At 48.6% G+C, this 19,437-nt stretch overlaps 1 protein-coding gene across 1 annotated transcript in view; it reads right to left on the reverse strand.

The window, feature by feature from the left end:
* The window catches only part of GAB2 (GRB2 associated binding protein 2), a 77,269-nt gene that overhangs the window by 10,664 nt on the left and 47,168 nt on the right, over positions 1–19,437 (reverse strand). Inside the window, exons 2-8 of the mRNA XM_019524442.1 lie at positions 15,933–16,170; positions 10,864–11,444; positions 8,946–9,040; positions 6,956–7,238; positions 5,301–5,391; positions 3,163–3,265; positions 1,141–1,266 (exon numbers count right to left, since the gene is read on the reverse strand). Coding sequence (XP_019379987.1) covers positions 1,141–1,266; positions 3,163–3,265; positions 5,301–5,391; positions 6,956–7,238; positions 8,946–9,040; positions 10,864–11,444; positions 15,933–16,170 — 1,517 coding nt within the window. The remainder of the gene's footprint in view (positions 1–1,140; positions 1,267–3,162; positions 3,266–5,300; positions 5,392–6,955; positions 7,239–8,945; positions 9,041–10,863; positions 11,445–15,932; positions 16,171–19,437) is intronic.

Consider the following 19,437-nt stretch of genomic DNA (forward strand, 5'->3'; position numbering starts at 1 on the left):
AAATTTTGGGATGAAAATGCTCTCACTCCCTGCAGCAGGCTGAGACTCTGGGCCCACAGCCACAAAGGGGCTAAGGCAGGGAGCAGCTCAGCACTCCTGCACCTAATGTTTAAGCACCCACCTCCCACAGTGAATTCCCAAACCCAAGTTAGTGGCCCAGGCTCCCTGCATAGTGCACCAAGAGAGCTAGGATTGGACTAGGAGTCATTGCAACCAAAGTGGTGAACTGGGGAAGACCTAAGTCAGCCAATACTGAATGCTGAAGAGATGGCTGTGCCTGAAATCCCGCTTCTCTCTTTCATTTAGGCACTTCCTTGCAGTCCCGAGGTAGGTGCCTCTATGAGCTGGGGAACCTTTTCAGGGCATAAGTACCTAAGTCTGGACACTAATTACTTGTAGACAGAGCTGCTGGTGATGCCCACATCTTACATGGTGGCTTAGTGGTTAGAGCACTCACCTTGGGAGTGAGAGACCCTGGTTTCAGGCCCTCCGCAGCCTCCCAGTGTGCCCTAGTCACCATGCTGAGGGGCAGGCTGGGGTGTGGGTGCCCTCTGTCGCTGCTGTTGAAGAGATGTCTGGGGTCTGAGACACAGCAAGAAAGACAGGGCCTGACCACAGCCCAGTGAGAAGGGCACTCAGCTGTGAGGGGGAAGAGACCTCCCCAGCACTCCTATACATTAGCTCTGTTGAAAGCAAATTGCATAAACAGCCTTGGGAGCAAGGACCAAAGCCTTGAGGCTGCCACATCTCAACCTCCTTGCCAGGCTAGAGAGTCAGGTCCTCTTTTGCTTGCTCCTGCTCTGGCTAAATAAGTCTTGGAAGCAGAGTGGCTCTGGCTTCAACAGGAGCACTGGAGAGGACTACAGCAGGCAAGCCAAATCTCCATTCACTAACCACCATGCCACCAGTGACTGACTCCAGTGTTTCACCTATACCTCCCATGGGGCTGCAGGTCTGTAATTAAGGCTGGATCTGGCTTAGATCCAGATCTGGGCAGATCCTCAGCTGATTTAAAAGGATGCAGCTCCTTTGCTCATGAAAATCTCTGGTGGAAGACCTGGTCCACGTGCTTTTTCCCATGGATTGAAACCCTTAAAAACACACCAGTTTTACTGCAAAGGTTAGAAACACCCCATCTACCTTCCTGTGTGGCCCAGGTGAGCTTGGCTGGAAGTCCAGGGCTAGGTAATCCACGCTCCCTGAGCTCTTCTTTGGTGCTGGGCTGTTGGTGCCGCTAGGAACAGGAGAGGCTGATACTGGATTTTGCTAACACAGGAAAAAGATGGGAAAGGAATGGTCAGTGCAAGGAGGAGAATAAGCAGGGGGGACCTAAACATATTCACCACACAAATGCATTTGTGGCCCTTTAAAATGAACTCCCAATGATATCTAAATGATCTCTAGGATGATGATTCAGGCCAACCTTGACAGGCTTGGAAAATGGGCGGATGTAAACCTGATGGCCTTCAACTCTGAAAAATGCAAGGTACTTCACCTTGGGAAGAAAAGCCTGCAGTATGCATATAGGCTTGGCAGTGCTATGCTCGCTAGCACCATGGCCAAAAGGGACTTGGGGGTCATGATTGACCACGAGATGAATATGAGCCATCAGTGTGATGTTGCAGCCAGCAAGGCAAGCAAAACTCTGGCTTGCATCCACAGATGCTTCTCCAGCAAATTCCAGGATGTCATCCTCCTGCTATACTCAGCCTTGGTGAGGCCACAGCTGGAGTACTGCATCTAATTCTGGGCTCCACAATTCAAAAAGGATGTGAAAAAGCTTGAGAGAGTCCAGAGGAGAGCCACGCGCATGATCAGAGGGCTGGAAAACAGGCCTTATGATGAGAGGCTGAGAACCATGGGACTCTTCAGTCTGGAGAAGTGCAGGCGCAGGGGTGACCTGGTAGCAGCCTATAAGTATATAAGGGGTGTACATCAGGATCTGGGGGAACAGCTGTTCACTAGAGCGCCCCATGCAATGACGAGGTCGAACAGTTAGAAACTCCTGCAAGACCATTTCAGGCTGGACATAAGGAAGAACTTCTTTACTGTCCAAGTCCCCAAGGCCTGGAACAGACTGCCGCCAGAGGTGGTGCAAGCACCTACTCTGGACTCCTTTAAGAGGCAATTGGACGTATATCTTGCTGGGATCCCGTGACCCCAGCTGACTTCCTGCCCCTGGGGCAGGGGGCTGGACTCAATGGTCTTCCAAGGTCCCTTCCAGCCCTAATGTCTATGAAATCTATTAATCTAAATGAGCAAGAGCAGGACCTCCCTTCAAAGAGGGGCAAGGACCATCAGCAGGTTGAGTTACATGCTGTTCTGTAGCCCAGCGCAGCAAATCCCGTAAGCAAATGCCTGACTCCATGCACCTGAGCAAACTCCCTTACTTCAATGGTATTCCAGATGGATCCAAGGACTGTCCTCAGCCGGGACAGTAACTTGGGTTACCAAGTTTAAGGCTTGCTAGTATCTGTAGTCAATGACCAGATTCACCTTCAGCCACTTTTTGTTCCACAGAGTGAAGGGCAGGTGCTCACACTCTGAGCTGGGTTGACTGGCAGCAGCTTTCAATACCTGTCCAACTTGAACTTACACTCCTAGCTCTCTAGTAACATGCCTGAGTTGTGCTGTTGTGGCAATCACAATGAGACCCTACTGCTATGAATGGGACTATTTATGTGCCTAAGGTTACACACCTGCCTCAAACACAAATGGCAGTGTCAGCACTCTGTGTGGGAGCAGGACCAAAACAATGCTCCCCAAAATAAAATGGGTGAAATACAACATGGGGCAAAAGAAAATCACAGAGTTCTTGGTCCTTTGTGGCCTAGAGAGGCCCAGGATATGTTGTGGAGGGGAATGTAATGAAGTGAGGGACACACAGGTGGGAGGTCCTTCTTGAGAACTGGGTGAATGCAGGTGAGAGCCTGTTCTGCTCTCCAAATACAAATAATAACTGAAGACCAAATGGGAGGTTTAGCAGAATAGCGCTTTCGAATGCCACACTCAACACAACCACCCACTGGCCCATATAAGTATATGTGCAACATTTGTCACGTGGTGTCATTAAGGCCACCTAGAGCACTTTGTATTCATAGAGCACTGGAGCCTTGGTGGAAAGTCTCAGCTGACTGCCCATCCTATGGGGGCTTGGCTTACCATGGCCACGTAATTCTCCTCGCTGTCTCCTGAGTCAGTGCTGGTGATGCTCTGGGTGGAGACAGGGCGGCAGTACTGATAAGAGCCCGAGTTGAAAGTCTGGCTGTAATGAGAGGATTCCACATGTCACTAAGAGACACAGGGCTTTCCCTGTTCACCCTCACTACAGGGGTGACAGCAAATCTGGGATCCAAATCAAAACCTCCCTGCACTCTGTGGGGTTCAGGTGCTGGTTTTGGTCTGGACAGAAACGAGCCAACCTTCTCCGTTGCATTGGGGGTTCCAAATCTGACTTTTGCGTCATGTCTAGTTAATAGCATCCTATTTCTTTACATATCCTTAGCTACCCTGCTATCACATTGCTTGAATCCAGGCTCCATAAACTCTTTCATCTCACAGGAAGTATTTAATTATAATCCCTTTATCATAGTGTATTAAGCCAGGCTCCTTGGAGCTACAGCATTTGGCTTGCACTAGCTCCTTGCTAATCACAGCTGCAGGCCTCTGATTACTGTGCAGTGGGCTATCTGAATTTTGCTGGAAAACATAGCCTTGAAGGCATCATCTTGTTTTCAATCAACCCAATCTAATTATGTAGCATAACATAATGTGATCAGAGCCTGGTAGGATAGCTCGTGTCTTCCAAAAAGATACTGGGTGCTTTGCAGTAGAGGAAGGGCCATGTGATTAGCTGATAGGAGAGAAAACCATTAGCTTCTGCATGGTTGGACACACTGTCAGTCAAACCACCCTCGCTCTGAACTATGTATTTCCTAGTGTGGTGACCCACGTTCACAGCTCTCAGGCCCTGCAGGTGGTCTCCACACAATCCAATTTATTGGCATGGTCATAAGAGCCAAGCCTTGCTCATTTCTCCTACTGGAAGATGTTAGGCTCTGAGTTAGCAGCAGAACTGGAGTTGTGTAAATCCTGCTGCTTTTGGCTTACAGCAGTAGTTGGCAGTTTTTCAGAGGTGTGGGCTGCAACAACGCCACTTGGCTCCAAGGCAGGGTAGTTCCAGCCCTTCTGCCACTGTTGCTTTCCCCTGCAGCCATTTCTCCTCCACAAGCTGTGGTGTGGATGCAGCTCCCCACTGCCTGACCCTGGGGCAACTTCTGACTATTTGGGTCCTGCATGAGCATGGGCAGAGCCTCCCCGCCTCTGACACGGTGCTGAAGCTCTCGTCTCCAGTCTCCATGGGCTATATCCAGTGGCTCTGTAGGCCATATTTTGCTGACACCTGGCTTACAGGAAGTTGGTATGAGGCTTTGAGGCTTCAGTTTTTGAAGTTCTTCACAGCTTCACTTCACTTCTGGGGATCACAACCATCCTTGAGTGCCACCTGTTTTGCACTGAAACTGGGGGTTTCAGATGGTTTTGGGTTGAAATCACACACTGACCCTCAGGTTCACCTGAGTTTGGGTTCACTCATATGTGCTACGAAGCCCATGTCTGCTCTGAGTTTCGACTGCCTCGCTTTTGGGATTGTTTGCAATTATGAAAAAGATAAACCTCTCCAAGGGACATTTAATGGGTTACTTTGCAATATCTGGATGCTGGCATGGAATTTGGGCAGTTCCCCACATATTCAAGGTATCTGATTGTTACAGCCCAAGCTGGAATACTAATAAATACTATTCTGTGTCTCACTGTAAGTGAAAAGGCTAAATATGAGGCCCAGATTGGGGCCTCAGCCCTCAATGCTTCCATGATGTGAGAAAGTCTGACTTAGATCCAAACTTTGCAGGACTTCCCTGTTCATACTCATGGTAGGTAGGACAGAGTAGCAAAGCTGGGATCCAAATCTTAACATCCCTGAAGTTTGTGGGTCTTCTGATGTAGGCTGTTCTAATAGACCAGCCTACAACCTGGGATCCAGAGCTCCTCAAATATTTGGGGAAGTTTAGATTCAGATCTGACTATCTCCACTTAGGCCCATTTCTAGCTTGGACTCAAATGCAAGCCTTGTAAGATAGAAGACGCATCCCTCTAACAGCAACAGTAGGGAAAGAAACTGCTTTCCATCTTCTTTTAAAGTCCATCACATGGAAGCTGAGCAAGGCAAGGAGACTGGCTCCGGTGATGTAAATGTGGCCTGAATCTGTCCTAGGACAAGAATTAAGATTCCATGTACTCACGTTGGTCTGGACCAGGATTTGGTGACTGGAGACTTGAAGGGAAGTTCGTCGATGACAGCATTGTTCCTCAAGTCCAGAGGCGTAGGCTTTGCTAGAATGGCACAGAGGTTTTTATTTAGCAGAGAACATGTTCGGGCCCAGAATCACTCTAAGTGTTAAAAAGGACAAAGTGCAATGACATCCCTAGCCAGGAAGGTGATCTGCTACTTGTTTTCAGCAACTGGTTTCAGCTTTTACATCAGTCAACCCACACAGCACCTTGGGCTTGCCAGGAACACAGACTTCTCCGTCCAATGTGCACACACAGCTCCCAATGACTCCAGAGGGAATGGCACTGGACGGGTGCCTGAGGGGGTGAATGCTATTAATTAAAAATGTCCAAATGTGCTGTTTATTAAGCAAGGCTTAAAGTCCTCCTAATGCTCCACTGGATCCGTGAAAGCCTCACTCTATCGATCTCATCAGTCCACAAATAATCTTATCGGCACGCCACTGAAGTGCAATGATCTTTGACTAGAGCGTTTTCCCCAGGTAGGATTTTCACAGGAAATCTGCCTTCTACTATGAAAGCTCCCTGCACTGCTGCAAGGGAGAGGTGAATGCTGCTTTTCAGATGGAAGGGGAATTGCTGACAGTCATAACAGAGTCTTTCTCATCAGGGCTGGCTTCACAGATTGTGGGGCCCTGGGCAGAAGTAAAATGTGGAGGCCAGACAATTGGTGATGTCAGCAGGTCAGTGCGGTTGCAATGAAACACTGCAGAACCACAGCGTGTATTTCTGCCACTCAAATGTGCAAATGTATCTTACCAAAACCAATCAAGGTACAAAGCATGCAAAAGCGACTTAGCCTCAGAGTTTAAAAAAATGGATTTTCATGTCTGGGCCCAATGTGCAAGGCCCTACTCAGCATGGGCACCATGGCAAATGCCCTGTTGCCCAGCTGGAAGGCCAGGCCTGTGGTCTCTCAATGGGCATTAGCACTGTCGGAGCCAGAGGCAAAGCTCTCATTCTCTTAGGTGCTGGCTACCACCTGCCACTTGAACTTCACCCTCACTCCCTTGGCATCTCAGAGCTGCACAGATGTTAAGGCTGGGGAAGGAGGGGAGATGAAAATCATGCGGGCTCACTTCCTGCAGAACAAACACCCAGTCCTTTCCTTCTTTGGCCACATCCTCATGCAGTGTTGGCTGTCAGTTTAAACCCACCGTCTTCATGCTGTCCTACCACTGATCAGGACCTCTGTTCTTATTTCCATATTCTCCTTTCTGTAAGCTAGCTATCTTCCCTTGGGTCTTCTTAGTCTAACACCTGGTACTTCCACACCTCAACAATGTCTTAGCAGTATGATCTTCCTCAGCCCCCACCTGCCTTACCTCAAATGCATCATTCCCAGGGAAGGAAAAAGCCAGTGGTTCCTCCAGTTCATCCTCAAAGGATTGGGCCTAGAGACACACAGGCAGCAGCTGCCCTGGGGATGCTGCATCAAAAGATGGAACTGTGCACGGTGCTCTAAGGTACCGTCTCTTATCAAAGGGTGAATTTAAATGACTGATTCATTAACCAGTCAGAGCTTACAGCAGCACCAAAGGTCTAATTATTATAGTGGTACCTGCAGACATGGCACTAGTCTTTTCATCTGAGCAGTCAGTCTTACCTTTCCGGTCGGGTTTGAGGTTGCGGTTGACTGGAGGGGGCTGGATTTCGCTCAGCCGCCTGTGACACTGGGCAATGGCTCCTCCTTTGTGTACTGGGAGGGTGGCCGAGGACAGTCCCAGTACGTCCAAGTGATGCGGCCCCGGGCTCATTGGGATGTAGAGACCCTGGGCGTTGTCAGTTGTCTTTTCCATGCTGAGCAGGGATGAGGAACCTGGGTTCATCGGGACATAATTGTCCTCTGAGTCAGTGCTGTGGGAGCGAGCCATGGCAGCTTTGGCTTGCTGGAAAACACACAAGGTGTGAGTGGTCAAGAGGATAGTCAGTGAGGCACAGCAGGTGAGGAGCCTTCCTGTCATCATTATCCAGCATGGACCTGTGTTCTGAGGTGGGGCAGCATTAAAGGGCATTTTCACACGTGCACCAGGGGTGGGGAGAGCGCTTTAATTAGAGCAGCTCCAAGAGTTGCTCTAACGAAAGTGCTTGCAGTGTCTTGCGTATCATCATCCTGATGCTTCAAACTGGCAGCAGGGGTATTTGGACTAAAGCTCATTGAGCGAGCCAAAGTGCCCCTGTCATTGTTTTGAACTGTGGGGATGCTGATACATGAGACGCAGAGGCTGGCTGGAGCGTGCTAATTAGCACACTCCAGCAGACTCGAGTCTGATCCGATGTGCTGTAATTACAGCCCATTGGAGCAGCCTCCCCGCACACGTACAGGTACCCAAAGATTCCCTGCCATAGCTCTACATGTAATGCTGCCTCTCTCAGTTCCTGCAGCTCAGCAGTTCCAGTGTCAAGTGCTGGGAGCTGAGAAGATACTCTGAATTTCCAGACCCAAGCCCTTCCTTATGACGGGAATACACGTTTAGGAGCTCTGCAAGCTCAGAAAAGAGCTTCTTCAGTCCGCTGTGATTATGTTGCACTGCCCCAATAATGATCGGTACCAAAATGGTTCCAGGGTCTTTACCAAAAGGGCTCACTGAGCTCCGAGAACACAGTAGAGTCAACCAGGGGTGGGGGAATTCACGCAGGATAGCTGCAAGCTGAGTGGGAGATGGGAGAAAAGGTCACTCTGTTTCTTGTGCATCACTGCACATCCAGGCTTCAGCTGTGCCTGAAATACAGTGTGAGGCTACTGTAATGGTATTCCCAGCAAAGGGAAGCAGGAAATATTAGAAGTCTCATGAAAAATCCTGTTCTGGCAGCGTTTCCAGCTCAAGTTTCCCAGGCTCAGCTTTCACCGAGCATCCAACTCTCTGTGGGCTGCTCTGAGCTGCCACTTCCATCAGTGAAACTTTGTGTCAGGAGCCAAACTAACCCTCAGTTGTGAGTGGAGGGAGGCTGGCTAATTGCTGTGGTCATTGCATTGGTGATCACCAGGGGCTGAGCCAGGAACTTCCATGGAGAGGCTAAGGCTGGTCTGCCTGGGGATACTGGCTGAAACAGCTGTTCCAGAGTAGCAGCTCTGGGGTTGTTCCCAGTGTGGACAAACGTATGTCAGGGAACTACCCTGGAAAAGTGATTGGGCTCTGAATTCACAGCTTATTTTTTCCTGGAAAAAATGTCTCTACATCAACAAACCCTAAGGCCTGCTTTTGCTGAAACCAAAGACAAGGCTCCCATTGATTTCACTGAGCCGTATGTCTTCTAGCTAGCAGATGGAGCAGTTTTCTCTCCTCTGTGGAACAGAAGACACTGGCTACGTCTACACAAGATGTTTACTGAGCAGTAGCTCGTTACTACTGTGCAGCAGCATCACGGGGCACCAACTGTGACACAACACTACTGTGCAGTAATAATGAGCTACTGCACAGTCAGTGTCACCAGGGAGCTGTGTGGGGATGCTACTGCACAGTAATGCCGGTTACTGCGCAGTCATTTAGTAATTGGGTATGTAAGTATTAAACGACTATGCAGTAACAACTGCGCAGTCAGCGTCTTGTGTAGACGCGGCCACTGAAGAGCACACGGTGCTGACACTAACTTACCATGTAGGAGTTGAACCCGTCATTCACAGATTCTACTGACTGCACAGTGCCGCTGCCCCCATGCTTGGGGTACTCGTAAGTCTCGCAGGAAGAAGCTGCAACACAGTCATGAATACACTCGAGTTATTGCCTTAGCTTCAGAGCCAGCCCTAAAAAACGCAGCCTTTAGAAACAGAACCACGGGCACAGATCATGGGAACGGCTCTATCATTCGATTTTTAACTTTTCCTGATTATTGCTGCAACATAAATGACATATGTTGCTATTTAGGTGGGTGGGTGAGTAGATTTGAAGCCATGCAAATGTTCTCATTATATTTTTTATACTGTATCTCGGCCAGCTTGGCCTGGGTATTCCACAGCTGTTTTAGTCACTTGTCAGCAGCAAAGACTTGGAAGAAGAGACAGCATTTGGCTATAAGTGATATAGCTCAGACTGGAATGGATGTCCTGGATGGGAAGTTACAGTCTCCTCTACTAATCAGCTCCCTGCAGCTTGAGGCTAACCATTCATGTGTGCACTCAGCTGGACACATACTCTGCTCATTTGCAAAAAGTTCTGAAGAAGCACAGCTCCAGATAAAGCCAGAAGGAGTGGCGGAGGCTGTGAAAATCACATTGCAGGGGCATGGCAAAATACTTGGAGGTGTTTCACATCTGTCGCCCAAAACCATGACAACTGTGGGCAGGGGAAGCTTTTGAAAATTTTGGCTGTGTTTTATATTAAAAAGGGAATGCAGCGAATATGTAGGCTTTGAAAAATATTTGCATCTAGAATGGACTGTCTCCAGAGTCTGGAGGTGATGGGATTCAGGGTTTTGGCTCATCCTTTTAAATACACAGGAAGAAGGTAGGGTAGGCTTGCACCTTATAAACCAGGGGTTGGCAATATTTTTGGGCAGAGTGCCAAAAACACCTTCAACCTCAACTTGCAAGATGCTGCCATGCCAGGGATGGATGGTAGGGGAGCTGCAAGGGGCCCAATCGTTGTTATGGCAGCACAGCCCTGGACCCTTCCCTGCTGCCCACCCTGAAGTGCACATGCCAAGCAAAATGCCTTTGTGTACCATGCTTTGGCAACCATAACAGGGGTTGCCTACCCTTTATAGACTTACCAAAGTGTATGTATATGTGTGTGTGTGTGTGTGTGTGTGTGTGTGTGTGTGTGTGTGTGTGTGTGTGTATATATATAAAACGTATGTATTTGTGTGCATGCATATGTGTGTGTGTGTATATATGTGTATATGTGTGTATAATATATATATATATATATATATATATATACACACCCCCCCCACACACATCTCTCTCTGTATATATATACACATACATACATATACACTTGTGTGTGTATACACACACACGCACATATACACACACACATACATAACCACATATGCATATGAATGTGTCCAAACCCTTCAGCTGGTTCTTGTCTATTTTTTTCTGTCTTCAGCATCTGATGAAGTGAACTTCAGCCCACAAAAATCTGTGCTATACATGCATATATATACACATATGTATACATATATACACACACATGCACACATATACATATGTGTGTATATGTGTATCTATCTATCTATGTATAGCACAAGTTTTTGTAGGCTGAAGCTTGCTTTAGCAGATGCTGAAGACAGAAAAAAACAGACAGGAACCAGCTGAAGGGTTTGGACACACCCAAATACAGCACTGTTCAGAATATGCCACAGGCCTGTCACATGAAAATGTAGAACCAACCAGACCAGCCAGCATCAGCTGATTTCAGCTGAGGTATGCCAGTGCAGATCTGGGAGGATCTGGCTCAGTATCTCTCGACTGGCATGAAGTCAGCCTCCTTGGATGTACAAGCAACCCCCGTTCCCAGGGAGAAGACACCTCTGCCTCTCCCCATCTGCATGCTAAAGGTTGTGCTTTACCTCGGAGCAGCCTGCTGTTCTCCACAGCTGGCAACGTGTTCCTCCTGGGAATGGTAGCCGCCAAGGAGACCAGGCCCATGCTTTCACCGTTTTGTGGACGCAGTGGAGGGCTGCCCCACTGGGGCTCCATCTGCCCTGGTTTAGGTGGCCGAGGTGGAGGGGCAGCAGGAGAGTCACTGGAGGCTACAGCCAGTGTGTTGTGGTTCTTGTCCAGTGTGAATGTCCTCGGGTACTGGTAAACTGAGAGAGGAGTCATGGGGATATCATAGGAGTCTGTAGAGAGCTCCCCAAACTCCTTGCACAGGGTGTTATTGGGGGTCTTAAAAGTGTAAACCTCCTCGTTATCCGTTTTGGAGCTGGTGAGGCTCGACTTGGTGTAGGAGCCAAAGCTCCGTGGGAGGTCGTAGGCGCTGTCCCTGAGCTCAGAGTTGTGTCTGCTTGGCTTCGGCAAGCTGTAGAAGCCGTGGACTTGCCTGCCAACACCATTCATACAGTGCCCGTTGCCCTGCGAGAGCTTTTGAACGGCTGAGTCACTTCTCATGAAGAACGAAGACCTTGTAGCCTGGGAGAAACTTGCACTCCTAGGAAAGAAGAAAGGGCTGTGGTTTAGTCCTCCAAAGCAGCCTGTCTGCAGACTAAGGCATAGACCTAGCTCATCCCCTACCTTGCTGTGCAATCACAAGCACCCTGAGGGCTGCTGTCCATAAAGGGATGATCCTGACCATGTTGACAGGACAACGATGGAAGTCAAACAGAGGAAGGGGCTGGAGCCACCTGCAAATGTCTCACATGGCAGGGTTTTGTGGGATAGGGAATCATGAGATTTCTGCAGTCCAGGCCCTCCTGGCACTAGCTCACTTGCTAAAAGGGATGAAGCCAGGCATGATTACTACAGCTCAGATGAAAGGCAAGAGCCCCCGAGAAGCCCACCGATAAATGGGATGATTCAGCCAGGCTGGTAGCCCTAATGAGCCCCTGCTGACATTCCTTTTAATAAGCCCTCTGATCCAGCAGCAGTTTTAGTAGTAACTACTGCCAGGGGTGACCCAATAGCAGCAGTGCTGTGAGCTTCCTCTCATGAGTGCCAATCCTGTACATGCTCAGAGATGCCTGTAGGCCAAAACAAGCTCCTGCTGTTCCAAATGGAAAGCACACAGGCTGCGTCCTCCCTGCCTCTGCCAGCTGCACATCTGTAACAGATGTCACTACTGCCAAATCTCCCCGTGCTTCTGGTGGCTCCATTCGACCAGCGGGACTGCCAGGGCATGAAGGGCACACTGGAAAGGCAATAGCTATCCTTCCTTAGCTTTCATGATGCCCCTAACTCTCCTCTTCACTCTCTGGTCTTTCCTTCAGCAAAGCCTTTGGTGCATCTGCCTCATCCCTCCTCTGTGAGGGTCCCATAGCTTTTCTGTCTTGCCCCATGCCTCTTATCCCTCTGCCCCATATCTCTGGGTAATCTCACTTGCAAACTACTGCTCAGCCTCTGAGAACTACTATAATATGAATACCACTATATCTTAATAAGCTATTTAAGGAACAGCAAGACTCCCAGGCCAGCATTAAGGATTGCTAGAAGCACACGTTGGGAAGCACATGTTGGGATGGGTTTCTGCTCACATCCAGAAGGTACAAGAAAGAGTTGGCATTTCAGCAGCCTGGGCCATTGGGAATGGAGTGCTTTGCTAAACAGTAGTTCAACCCCACACTACAGGGCTCAGCACAGGGATGATGGGGTATAATGCCCTGGTCTCTGAAACATATGCTCCGAGTAGAAGAAACCATAATGCTGCCTTCTGGCCTTAGAAACTATGAAATGCCCGGGCATCTTTATCTACCACGCTCTTGCCAAAAGCCCCAGGGATCCTCAAGTTAAGTGTTAGTGCTTTGGGCATTAGCATTTGCGGATTTTCTCCTGCACAGCTCTGATTGCCATACGAGATTCCACAGCAATTCTGTGCAGCGTCATAATAAAGTACCATGCACAGAACTGCATGCTGCAAACACACCAGGGCTGAGACGGACAGAAACTGCGTGTAAAAATTCCAACTTGTAGAAGACTCTGGGTTGGGCTTTGCAAGCAGCGTATACCTAGCAGCTCATTTCATGGCTGTTAGCTCCCCTTTCATGACATGTGTTCAGCCCTGTTCTCTTCCACTCAGCACCTCTTTCCTTTGGATTTCCTTGCAGCCTGGGGGCTTGTCCTGGCTCCAGGGTCCCCTCTACTGCCCACACACTCTAAGCCAAAAAGGGGGAAATGATAATACAAAGCAAAATTTTCAGGCAACAGGCATCACAAATTGGGCACCTAAGCTTAATGGAGGCTTCTGACCAAACTCTTGCTCTCTCTGCCTCTGGTTCCCTGCCTATAAAATGGGAATAAAAGTAGCTCCTCGTATCATAAATGAAATGGGAAGTATTCAGGTACAGCAGTCAGAGAATCAGAGGAAAGTAGGGCTGAAAGGGACCTCACAAGGTCTTCTAGTCCAACCCTTTGCTCAAGACAGGATCATCCTTGACTAAACTATCCCAGTGTCTGTCTAACCTGTTCTTGAATATTTCCAGGGAAGGAGATTCCACAGTTTCTGTAGGCCACCTATTCCAACGCTTGGCTACCTTCATAGGCAGAAAGTTCCCCTTAATCTCCAGCCTAAATTTCCTCTGCTGAAGCTGGAGGCCGTTGTTCCTAGTCCTGCCCCCTATAGCCACAGAGAAAAGTCCATCTCCATCCTTTTTATAATTGTCCTTCAGGGATTTGAAGACTGTTATCAAATCCCCACCCAGTCTTCTCCAGACTAAATAACCTTAGTTCTTTCAGCCTTTCCTCACAAGTCTTGCTTACCAGGTCCCTAATCATTTTTGTCACTCTCCACTGGACTCTTTCAATTTGTCCACATCTTTTTTGAAGTGTGGAGCTTAACATGATACTCTGAGGGAGGCCTCAACAGGGCTGAACAGAGGGGAAGAACCATTTCCTTTGATTTGCAAGTGACTCTCCTGTTAATACAACCCAGGGTTTTGTTGGCATTTTTTGCAACAAAAACACTCTATTGGCTCATATTCAGCTTATGGTCCTTGTAGCTGACAGGTCCTTCTCTGCAAGAGTGCAGCCTAGCCAGTCATTCTCTAGCCTGTATTTGTGCATGAAATTGTTCCATCCCAAGTGCAGAATTTTTCACTTGTTCGTGTTTGCACATGTTACCTGATTGATCTCAGACCATGTCTCCAGTTTATCTAGGTCATTCTGGATCCTAGCCCTACCACCCAGTGTATCTGTAAATCCACCTAATTTGGTATCATCTACACATTTGCTAAGGGTGCATTCAAACCCCATTGTCCATGTCCTTAATGAAGATGTTAGATAATATCAGACCCAAGACAGCCCCCTGAGGAACCTACTTGATAACTCCTCCCAACTACACATTGAATCACTGATGGCTACTCATTGAACATGATGATCCAACCAGTTGTGTATCCACCTCATGAGGAAAAGCTCATGCACAAGTTAATATCGGCAATGCTTTCTGCAGGGAGCAGTGCATGGTAAGGAAGGCATGGGGCCAATTTTAACATGTGGATGAAATCAAGTGCTGAGGTGACCCCTGCTATTCTCATGTGCTGAGTAGGGTGGGGGTCTGGTGGAACAGCAGTACGCAATCACGTCATTCAAGGCTGCATAGCAATGTGTATGCACACAGGGGTGTGTGACATTAATTCTGGTGTTTCCAAACCCTTTTTTGAATCCTTAGCTTTCTTTCAACATAGTTTTTTTGTGTGTGAATACATCTCTGACTTATTTACAGACATCATCTTCCCAAGACAACCCCTGTCTTCCATTGACATGGAATGGCAGATTTGGTAGCAGATCAGTCTGACCCTGTTCAGGCACTTCAGACAGTGACTGTTCAAACCTGCCTGCATCCAGACCTTGCTGTTGTTGCATTAGTGACAGAGGTATGAGGAGGAAATAATATTTTCCCACTGACGTTTTCCACTGCAGTGAGCTACACAAGGGAGTTAGAAGCTTCACAGCTGTGTAACTTCTACATGTGTTTTGCTGGGCCAGTGAGGTGACGGTTTTAAGGAGCACAAGTGGCTCCTGCAGTGTGTAGGGACAAAGGTGCTATTTGCAAAAACTATCACAAGGTGGCACTAAAAATAGGGCTCCTTTGACAAAGGAGGAGAGCAAGTGGATCCTCAGCCCTTGGTCTGGCAGCTTGATTCTGACAGCGAGTGTTTTTACTGGTAGTGAAAGTTGGCTGCAGCAGGAAAGATCTGTGGAGACTGGAAAAATCCCATACGTTTTGACCCTTCCTCTCTGTCATCCCCTCCTCATTGCTCACACTCATTCAAGCCAGCTCCTCCCTGCTCAAAGCAAGCCTGGCAGCTGGGGCAGGTGGGGGACGTATACCCTTCTTCCTCCAAAAAATGCACTGGGTATGATGGATAACCACAATCAGAGCAGGGTCTGGATGCAGGCAGGTTTGCACAGTCACTGTCTGACGTGCCTGAACTGGGTCAGACTGATCTGCCACCAAATCCACTCTTCTATGTAAATGGAAGATGGGTGGTTGTCTTGGCAGGACAGACTCACAAAAAGGTTAAAACTAGAACTGATATCACTAGTCTGGGGTGACTTCCAAGTGGACAGAGGCCCTCCAGCAAAGAAGGGATGATGAGAGGGTGAGAGGGATTGGCCACAGGGCAGCCACAATCTGGCCATCCCTAGCTGTGGACATAATGTATATTAGCCCCGAGGCTGCTCTACGTTATGCCACAGGTCAGACCACTTCACAACTACCAGAAGGCACATTTGAGAGAGCCCAGAGCGTTCATTACCGTTCCTTCCCCTCAGCTGCCTACATCCCTGAGGCACCGGGGCTGCTCTTCTGCCCTGTTTCAAGAACAAATCCCACCCAGGTCAGTGGAAGATGTGTCAGCTTAAGTGACCTGCCCAAGGCCAGACAACCAGTGGCAGAGCTGGCCACAGAACCCACAATGCCCGGTGGGCAGCCCAGGAGTCGAATGGCAATCCTGGTGAGATACAGACCACCCCCCCAGTCCCGTACCTGGTGTTTTCTGACTTTCTGCTCATGCACTGGTGGAGAAATAGATAGTCTTGTGGGGCACTGGCTGACAGGGTGGTCTGGATGGGGTTGGCAGGCGAGTCAAACGTAAATAAAGTAGGTTGACTTGAGTGGGAGGGTGCCAAGGACTTCCGCTCTCGAAGCAGGCGATGATTGCTTCCGTTCAGCTCTGCCGGGGAGGAGCGAGGCCCGTGGCTCATGGGGATGTTTCGCAGGGTGTCTGCACAGGGCAAGAACAGGAGGTGGGTTATCATTATATTCATAGTGCTTTGTAGCTCTGCAAGCATCAGACAAATGTGGGTCCCCGCTCCTCAGTGAGGACAGTGAGATGCAGAGATTTGCCTGAGGACACTGCCCAATGGGCTGAGGATTGAGCCAGTGCTTGAACTCCGGCTACCCCACTCCACACACAGGGACTTTGACCACCAGACCAGCCTACTCCCCTGCCAAGCCAGCTCTGCCATCCTACCAGCCCTATGTTCCTGGTGGTTACCCAGAGTGTGGCTAAATCCAAGACTTAAGGCTGGTGAGTTGGTGCCTTTCCAAAGCACTTCTGATACACACCAACACTTTCCTTTGCCTTTTCCTTTTGATTCCTCACCAAAGCACCCAGGCATCAGTAGAAGGTGACACAATTACATAAAAGGCTACCATATTCCTATGCGTGCGCATGCGCGCGCGCACACACACACACACACACACACACACACACAGGAAAGTTCCTGCTTTCAAAGACACATGGATGACCTCCCTGCATGCTTGTCCCCTTGTAAGCATGGTTATGAATACCTTCATAAGCCATAAAATGTGCCTTATGGCACAGAGATAAGCCAACCCTTGTTCCAGGGGAACAGGTTACTAGTAGTAGAAGGAACTGAGTGGCCATGGAGTAAACTGTCCAGGAGCCTGATCCAATTAAGTGAAGGCTGAGGGGAGGGAAGTTGCCTTGCAGGTGGTTTTCAGCACCTCACGGCAAGGGGAGACAAATGCTCCTCTACTAGCTCCTGTGAAGGTCAAGAGTAACTTCACTGAAGTCAGAGAAGTCAATTCTCAGCTGCCTGGTGCCTTTGTAATCATTGCCACTAGTGCCCAAAGCTTCCACGGTCTTACCACACCAGAACACAGCATTGCACACCCCTTTCTTTGCACGGGTATAAATGGCTACACCAGATGCAAAGCTGCACACCAGCCCCCCCACATCTCTCTCTGGCATAGGGAAGTTTACAAATGGGGGCCTTCTTAGTAATGGTCTGTGTTTCTGTAGCACTGATCATCCAAAGAACCTCCTGGATGCTTTAGAGGTGGCATTTCAGTAAGCCTCACAACATCTTTGTCAGGAGTGATTGCTATGTCCAATTTACAGGTGGGTAAATTGAGGCATGGAGTGTTAAAAGCATTTACTTACCCCAGGCCACACAATGAATCAGAGACAGTAAAGCCTCCCAGGCTCCTGAGCCTCCTCTCTCATTAGTTTTGTGCTATTCTTGATTTACACCTGTATAAAAGTGGGAGTGGATTCAAGGCCTAACTCTACATCTCATTTCCTCATTGCTATAGGCACTGCCCTCTCTGGGGCCGAAGGAGTAAAAGCCTTTTCAAACACTTTGTGCTGTTTCTGTCTAACACACCCCTAGGGAGTGAGAATAATAGTGCTGACATTCCAGCGCACTGCTAAATGTACTCCAAGAGCTTGAACCGGGCATGAATTTTTACAGCCAAGCTGTAAACCCCATAAAAAATAAGCTGTAGAATATACTGGCAAAGCTGAGCCAGGCTTTGGGAGAGCAGTTCCAGAGCTGCTGTGCCACGCTTGTAATCAGGGCATGTATAAAACCATCATCACATGGCACTGAAGGCACTTGTTTCATGACTTTAACTCGTTTGTTACTGATGGAAAACAAATGGGGGGGGTGTGCAGTCTCAGAGACACCAATCAATCCCCACCAAGCTGGGGGGTGAAGAGCACAAGCAGCTTGAGGGTCTCCTACACATGGACTGCATGGAGGGATATGATTTTAGAACCAACGATGGTCTTCTGGTCTGGCCTCCTGCATACTGCGAGACCCTCACCCCACTGTTTCTGCATCGAGCTCTTTACTTCTGTTGGCCCAAGAGCTGTGAGTAAATCCCCCTCGCCCTGGGGAAGTGCCTCCAGAAGCTAACTGCTGCTGCTCGATTTTGAGAGGACGGATAATTCAGCTTCTACATCCATTCGCCCCTGAACTGTCCTGCTCCGTAGGGCAGGCTGGTGCCAACTGTGGTGTTGGCTTTGGGAGGTGAACAGTTGTACACCAGGGGATGGACTTTGTTCAGGGACTTATTGCACATGGGTCAGCATTTCAGAAGCAAACAAGCTGCCTGCCAAGCTACAAATAGGTCTCACAAATAAATGTCACAGAAATAACAGGGCCAGCCCTTGCCCTGGGAAAGCGACCCGTGAGGTCAAAATCCTGGTAGGTTGGTATTTTTATTAGGTCTACAGTACCTAGAAGAGTATTAGATGCTTAGGGCCAGATTTTGGGAGCTATGTAGGTGTTTCATGGCATTTGCAAAGTGCTGAGGGTACCTGACTCCCAATGGGAGTTACATAAGGCCATTATGTAAGAAGACTGAGGTCCCAATCCTGACTACCTGACTCTCCTCTTCGTGCTGCTTTGGTAGTTCAAATCAGCTGAATGAAGGCCCCCATATACAGGGGAGCCTTCAAGCAGGTTGCTAGCCTGTGTGCAAGACCTGCTTTGTTCCTATAGTTACTAGTGCTAAATAGATTAACTTAGCACATGCTATAATCACACCTTTGCAGCACTGTGCCACTTCAGGGTGCGAGGGGAGGCAGGGCTGTGGAAGCTTTGCCTTTGATAAATGCACTGCAAGATCCTTCTCGGTACATACAGAGTTCACTCGCTGGGTGGATCCAGTGCAACTGCAAAATCCCTTGAAACTGCCTGCAAAAAGCCCATTCCTGAATGATTTTTCCCATTTTGTGGGTTTGCAGGTGGGCAGTCGGATGCTCTCCCTGCCATCTGCGTTTTCTCCCCGCCATCTAAAATAAGATGTGCTCTGCTCAGCAGATAATAAAATTTTGTCTTGGAGGTGAAGATTTCCCAGCATTCAAGGTTCTTTGGGTAGATGTGATATCTTTTACTAGACCAACTGAGTATAAAAGATACCTTTTTTTTTATTAGACCAACTGAGTAATTAAAGATATCACACCTACCCAAACAACCTTGCCTGCTTATGTCCTTAGATCAACACGGCTACAACCAACAACCCTCCCAGCGTTCAACACATCTAAGCCCTCCCTCTCCTTCCTCCCCAGCTCTCTGGGCTGTCTCACTCTCATTGTGTGCTTTCCAACATGCCTTCTGCCCTGCCAGCCCAATGGGGAAATAATTAACACAATGTGAGGGCTACGGCACTCAAATTAAATATTGCCTGGCTTCCACGAGCACGGCATGAGGCAAGCTCTTATTTAAGGAGAAAACTT

Source organism: Gavialis gangeticus, unplaced genomic scaffold, assembly GCF_001723915.1.
Source record: "Gavialis gangeticus isolate Ggan-Ray unplaced genomic scaffold, GavGan_comp1, whole genome shotgun sequence".
NCBI classification, from domain to species: Eukaryota; Metazoa; Chordata; order Crocodylia; family Gavialidae; genus Gavialis; species Gavialis gangeticus.